The sequence below is a fragment of the Coffea arabica genome, chromosome 1c, assembly GCF_036785885.1.
Source record: "Coffea arabica cultivar ET-39 chromosome 1c, Coffea Arabica ET-39 HiFi, whole genome shotgun sequence".
NCBI lineage: Eukaryota > Viridiplantae > Streptophyta > Magnoliopsida > Gentianales > Rubiaceae > Coffea > Coffea arabica.
This window is the reverse complement of record NC_092310.1, coordinates 43,203,966-43,210,595: the sequence shown is the minus strand read 5'-3', so window position 1 is coordinate 43,210,595 and position 6,630 is coordinate 43,203,966. Positions and strand designations below refer to the sequence as shown.

The 6,630-nt window shown below is 35.9% G+C and overlaps 1 protein-coding gene across 1 annotated transcript; it reads right to left on the bottom strand.

Annotated features, from left to right (window-relative positions):
* Positions 1–1,321: 1,321 nt before the first annotated feature.
* On the bottom strand, positions 1,322–4,243 carry LOC113723893 (uncharacterized). Its single transcript, XM_027246856.2, has 3 exons — positions 4,064–4,243; positions 3,746–3,783; positions 1,322–1,616 (listed from the first exon to the last, which is right to left on the bottom strand). Exons 1-3 carry the CDS (start codon positions 4,134–4,136, stop codon positions 1,509–1,511), a joined length of 219 nt encoding a protein of 72 aa, XP_027102657.1. The 5' UTR covers positions 4,137–4,243; the 3' UTR covers positions 1,322–1,508.
* Positions 4,244–6,630: the final 2,387 nt, after the last annotated feature.

Here is a 6,630-nt window from a genome sequence, read left to right as displayed (position 1 = left end):
TTTTGAATCAAAGAACTTAAATAACAAAAAACAAACTTTTCAAATCTAATCAAAGAATATAAGAAGGAGAAGGGTAGCAAAATAAGCATACCTTCACGAAGGGTTGAAATGGAAACCACAAGGAAAGGAAAGAAAAAGAGTAACAACATGTGGTATGAACCATAACCAGTTGAACCAATGAGGTTTTATATTAACAACCCTCATTATTCCAACAACCTCAAAAATTTGCTCAACAAATGCTACTGAAGAGGAAGAGTTTTGCAGTTACACTTTAAAGATGCTTTCCAAGAGATTCCTCATCTCTCATGCATTACTCCTATCTTTAAGATGTCATAATTGCTCATTTTGATCATACCACTCTTTGTATGAGTTCAATTGCACATGGAGAAGTTCAAGAGAGGAAAACGTCTACAGTTACACCTCCACTATAGAGTAGTCAATTAATCATCATCTTGATGCATTCATATGGTCTTAATGATACTTCAGTTACTGAATTCAATTAATCATACTCTTTGCACAAGTTTAAATTCCAAATTCACCCAACTACCTCTTTGTCTTAAAAACAGATTTAACGGATGGTTAAAAGGGTAAAGCTGTCACTACTACTACATAAGCTTAATTTGAGAATGTAATCATCATGCCACCAAGGGTACGCTTATCAACTCACATAGCAATAAGCATAGTATGCTTGCACTCGAAACTGGATCAGTTGTACTATGCCAACATGTTACCTAAATTACCCCTAAAAAAGTCGGATGAAAAACAACGAACAGTCAAATACCAACTCCTTTTTATATATATATAGGATACATCATCAAAAAAAATTTCTTTTTGTTATATTTTTGTCATTAATCATGCGATTGATCAAAATAAGAAGTAGAAAGCAATCCCATCACATTTGTCTTTATGCATCATTAATGATGGGCATAAGAAGAATTTTAGAGTATAAAATATTTAAAAATGTCAAATATAACCAATATTTTGGGACAGTAAAAAAGAAAAGTATAACCCTTTCAATGGAACGGAAAGAGTATAACTTAGGATCTGTATAACTTGTGTTTTTAGAGGTGTTTTTGAAAAACGACACCATAACATATATCAAAAACTCTCTCTACCGTACTAGTTTCTTAGAGAAATCTTGTGCTCATTTAGAGAGAAAATAGTATGTCCATTGGATCTGGGTTTCATCAGTGGAAAGATACTAATGCAACCATAACTATTCTCCTTGCATTACCAGAAACTGTAAGCGGAAGAGTACATCAAGTATTCCAATTTCTAATATAGAAATGATAAATGGTAAAATCCCAGCACAGAGCCAAGGTATTGAAATGCTGTACTTAAATTTATCTCCACGAAGCTGTTTATGGAACAACCTTTGAAACGAGCTACAGAAATGTTGCCAGGACAGACTCACAATACAGAAACTGTTCTGTGAATATCATAATATATAAGGGCCAAGTCAACGTCAACTAACAACTAACATCAGACGTAGACAAGCAAAACGTATATCACTTCGTGCAATGTATCAAGCTTCCAGCGCCCAAGAAAAGACCAAAGACCGCAGCACTTCCCAGCGTGGATTGGCCAATATATCTGATTTTCAGAAGGCCAGGAACCTGGACAGATACATCAACATAATGTATAAGCGATGACCATGAAACAGATACTAAAAACATCATTCTAGCCTTCAGCATATAAGACCTAATAACATCTGAATTTCAATGTGTAAAAAGCATCCTTTGTCTCAGATACCAAGTCTAACTTCTGCATATTTGTTAACCAAAAGCAGGCATTGGCTTACGAAGTCAAATGTGAAGTTTGAGAAAGCAAAGAGCAACCAATAGCCATGTTTTCCATATCATTTCATCTTTTATGTGCAGCAAGAAATTGCTAAACTAGGCAGATCACTAATCACTTTAACATATTCTCCTTGGACTATCCACATCAATCAGGCAAACAGAGGCCAAGACAAAAATGAGGTCTTTTAACTAGATACAGGGGAAAAGGAATTAGTAAATCTATAACGCAGAATAAGTAATTGAAGCACATTAAAAAAGACCATTCCATTTGACCTAAATTCACAATCTATTACTTGAACTTCTGGTGAATCACACATCAATGACTCATCCCCCACACACAGGAAGAACCTTATATATTGCCCATATAATGCTGCAAAACTCCAAGCAAAATCCATGAACACATCATCTTGTAGCAGAAAAGCTACAAACTGAAATGAATAATTCTACTGGAGCAGGGCAGGTACTACAAACTATCTACAGGTGCACAGCCACATATTGAGAAATAGTTGTTAGTTTCAAATTGCCACCTCAATCAGTATGAAACTGGATGTGAATTTTAAGTGCAGGGCATTCTCCAACAGGAACAAGTTTCAAGTTACCAAACCAGATTTACAAAAAAAAGGTTCATTTAATTCAAAGCAACAAAAAACAAGGGAACCAATAACCATTCAATATTCAAATTGGCCACTTCATTTACTTGGATATTTTGCTTATTCATATCCAAGTTCACAGATAACTGATAGATAATACTCTACTCCTACTTTATTTTTTTATCCACCAGGTGTAGCAAAATAGAGGGGAAAAAGTCAGCTTTTGTAGGCTTTGCAGTAAAATTAAATGGAGGTAAAGCTCTTCAAAGGAACAATGTAAAGATAAGCATTGGTTAGAACTTGAGCCTCCAGGAACCCAAGATCATGATGTTATCAATTTCATCATACAAATTTGGATGTTAAGAGATCCTTTACATCATTCAACCAATTAGCTTCAACCAAAAGAAATGAAATGCTGGAAATCAACATCTAAAAGTGAATTGGTAATTAATCTAGCCATGAAATTGAGGCAAAAATGGTTAGCACTGTAAATAGCTTCAACCATCCATGATGAATTGAATTTAAACAGTACCAAAACCGGTATTAACTGGCACCTCTTTAGTTTTGAGGCAGTTTGCAAAATAACAACGAAACGGACATAAAGAACATGGAGACAGAATATCAAATTTTTGCAAGATATGAAGTAAAGAAGGATAATTTAGTGAAAAGGAAGCAATAGATAATTAAGAAATGCTTCAGTCACATAGACCAAAATATTACTCAGAACTGGGTTCAAAAGAACATCTGCGAAACCCAAATTTACAAGCTTGATATGGCAATGTTCTGAGTCAAAAGACTCTTAAAAGGTTGACATCCAGACAAAAATGAATGCAAAAGTGAACTTTGACACTAAAAGCAAAAGTTGGACTTCTAGGCTAATCATTATCCCCAATCTACATATCTTAACTGATTATCAACATAGGATAACTTTATATTGTTCTGTATCAGTAATAGTAAGACGAATACGGAAACAAAAAATTATCAAACTTATCAAAGCTAAAACCTTCTGCTGCCATTAATTGTCATGCATTTTAAGCCCCAAGCCCTCATTCAAAACCAAGTCCAAAGGAAATAAGTTGGCAAAAAACCTTCAAGAATTATATGGCTAGCATATAACGGAATTAGACACTGTACTGCAGTTTTCCTGCTAAATTAGTATAAGAAAACTCAAGTCTACTAAGCCACTTCCAGATGACCAGCCCACCCACCCATCCACCACCAACACCAAATAATAATAATCCCCCAAAACACATTAACTAGAAACGAAAAATAAGAAATATCCGAAGTAATGTATCTAACAAAATTACTACGAAGAAAATGGACAAAAGCTAATTTAAGTGGAAAAAACCTATTTACCTTGCATCTGATAGCGTCAAAAGTTCCATAACAAGCACCTGGGCAACAAATTGGAAAAATATCAAATTAAACCTCATATTCTCCCAAAAAAATCAGTTAAAAATGAAAACACAAGGAACCATTTTTCACAGGGGACTAACTGGTAAGAAATTCCGCTAATCTCGAGCACATAAATAAGTGGAATTAAGACCTCTCATTTCTCTAATTTCTAATTTAACAACAAGAATGAGTAAAAATTAAACTAAATTCTAAGGTTTTGACAAAATAAATAAAATTAGGGTTTAAGAGGGGAAAAACAAAAGGCGATGCAAATTTTACCAACGGCACCGCCAATAGCGCCCCCGACGACAACGCCAGCAGTTACTTTTGCCAAACAGCTATCCCTCCTCATATTCACCACCGGATTTTTTCCCTTTTTCTTTGGGCCTCTCTCTCTGATTTTTTACAAGGAGAGGAGACTGGAGAGTGACAGTGGAAACAAGAAACCTCTGTTTTGTTCCCCAAGGAATTTCTTTTTTTTTTTTTTGTCATTTTTTTTAGTCCTGGTCCTTGTATTTTGAACTAATCCAAAGTTTAATCCAAAGTTTAGTGCCGTTTTGACTTTTGCAAAGTTCATCTGGATAGGGATAGGGTTGGGCATGAGTCGGGTACCCGTCTCTAACATGATTTGGCTGATCCGATAGATTAGATCCAAAGTTTAGTGCTGTTTGACTTTTGCAAAGTTCATCTGGGTAGGGGTGGACACGAGTCGAGTACCCGTCTCTAACATGATTTGGCTGATCCGATCCTAATCAATTGGATCAGCCATTTTACAACTCTAACCCGCTCCTAATGTTTTCGGGTACCCACTATTCGGGTACTCGAAAAACGAGGCGGGTCATAGGGTACCTCCCAAAAAAATTATTTTCAATAAAAAAATTATTTTTCACTTAATATCAACATTTTTTCAATTAAAAAAAATATTTTTTCAATTAATATTGGTAAAGATATTGTAATTAAAGTCCATACATCACTATTTTCACACATTGCATCCAACAATCAAATCGATCTTATAAATTTAGTACATATTATAATTATAATATCTAATGGACAAAACGAAATTTTATAATAATTTTGAGTATATCATCATTCTCACGTATTTCATCCTTCTACAACATAACAAACATAAGGATAATAAGTATTTGGCAACTTCCCCAACTTCCTTAAGGTACAAGACTGCATCCCAAATAAGTCGATTGTGAAATCAAATTCAGAAAAGAATTGAATTGAACTAATTATTTTCGGAAAAAATATAACCAAAATAACCTTAAAAAATCTTTCCCAACTTCTTTACATATTTGGAATAAACCTTATGGTATTAAAGGTAATGAAAAAAAATAAATTTCTTACACTAAATAAAAGAGACAAATTTAAGAGACATAATTGTAATAAAATAAATCAAATAAATAAATAAATGAAAGACACAAATGTTTTAATTATCTAGCTAATAGAAAATTGAAACTCCAAACACAAATATTTGATTGCATTGATGCAAAACTTTCAGGAAAGATCGATAGAGGTAGAATAAAAATAAAAAGGATGAAAGGGATGAACAAATTTTATAACAAAATTTCACAAATTTTTTTTCATTTTGTTCATTTGGTTCATGTTTCACCGAGAATATTCACTTTCTTTAAACAAGATAAGGAGAGGTGAATCATATAGGATTAGAATATGAAGCTATAAGCCACTTCACTTGCACTTAGAATTAAAAATTACAAAGTTATAAAATGATTCATAATTTTAATATTCATAAAATATACTCTGCGGGTCGGATACCCGCGGGTTTTTATTTTTCTGATCCATATCCATACCCGATTTTTTGCGATACCCGACCCTCATCTGCCCCGCCAAGAAAAATTGAATCGAATATCCTATTTTTCGGATCGGATCGAGTTCATCGGATTTTCAGATCGGCAGGTTTTTTTGCCCACCACTATTAAATACAACATTATAAATTTTTTATTTATTTTAATTCAAACTAGAGATAAGAAGGCAATAGGGATAGATTTCGTCCCTTAAATTTTGAATATTTCTAAATTTATTTCTTTGAATTTTGATATTTTCATGATTGGTCTCATGTATTTACCGAAATTTGAATGATGCGTCGCCAGCACGAAAGCCATGCGATCCGTCAAGTTATCATGAATCATCGCAGCAACGGGCAGAGCCCGCGTCGACCTTTTATCTAATAAATGCATCCCTTCCAGAAGTCGGGGTTTGTTGCACGTATTAGCTCTAGAATTAGTACGGTTATCCGAGTAGCAGGTACCATCAAACAAACTATAACTGATTTAATGAGCCATTCGCAGTTTCACAGTCTGAATTAGTTCATACTTACACATGCATGGCTTAATCTTTGAGACAAGCATATGACTACTGGCAGGATCAACCAGGTAGCATTCCTCACCGACGCCGACGTCGCACGAGGTCAACGAGCTCGAAGGAGACGTGACGTCTCGAGGCGACGATGGCAGTCGTTCGATGCGGGTGATTGACGCCAAGTTCAGGCAAATAGAGATCGAAGATCTCCTGCCCTCCGGGTGTTCCGCGTCCGAGAGCTCGGGCTACAGTTCGTGGGCCGAGACGCATCGCTTGTCTGCGACTCGGAACACGGCCTCGCCTTTGCGGTTCCCCGACGCCGCCGCAGCCCGACCGGGCGAGACGGCGTTGGGAGAACGTTGAATGTTGTGGCATCCGAATTCCTTCTAATAGGTATGCAACACAGGAAACCCATGGGCGGCCAAGGCTAACGATGCTGCTCTTGCGCCAACGATTGAAGGGGAATGTGAAGGAAGACGTCACCGCACCAGCGGGGATCCGACCAGCCCAAACATGCCCACCGC

What these genes read in the sequence shown, in the direction of transcription:
- LOC113723893 (XM_027246856.2), bottom strand. Translation starts at nt 4,136, where the DNA reads ATGAGGAGGGATAGCTGTTTGGCAAAAGTAACTGCTGGCGTTGTCGTC. An exon ending in CGCTATTGGCGGTGCCGTTG is followed by an intron (nt 3,784 to 4,063) that starts GTAAAATTTGCA and finishes TTTGTTGCCCAG; the next exon opens with GTGCTTGTTATGGAACTTTT. An exon ending in TTGACGCTATCAGATGCAAG is followed by an intron (nt 1,617 to 3,745) that starts GTAAATAGGTTT and finishes GTATCTGTCCAG; the next exon opens with GTTCCTGGCCTTCTGAAAAT.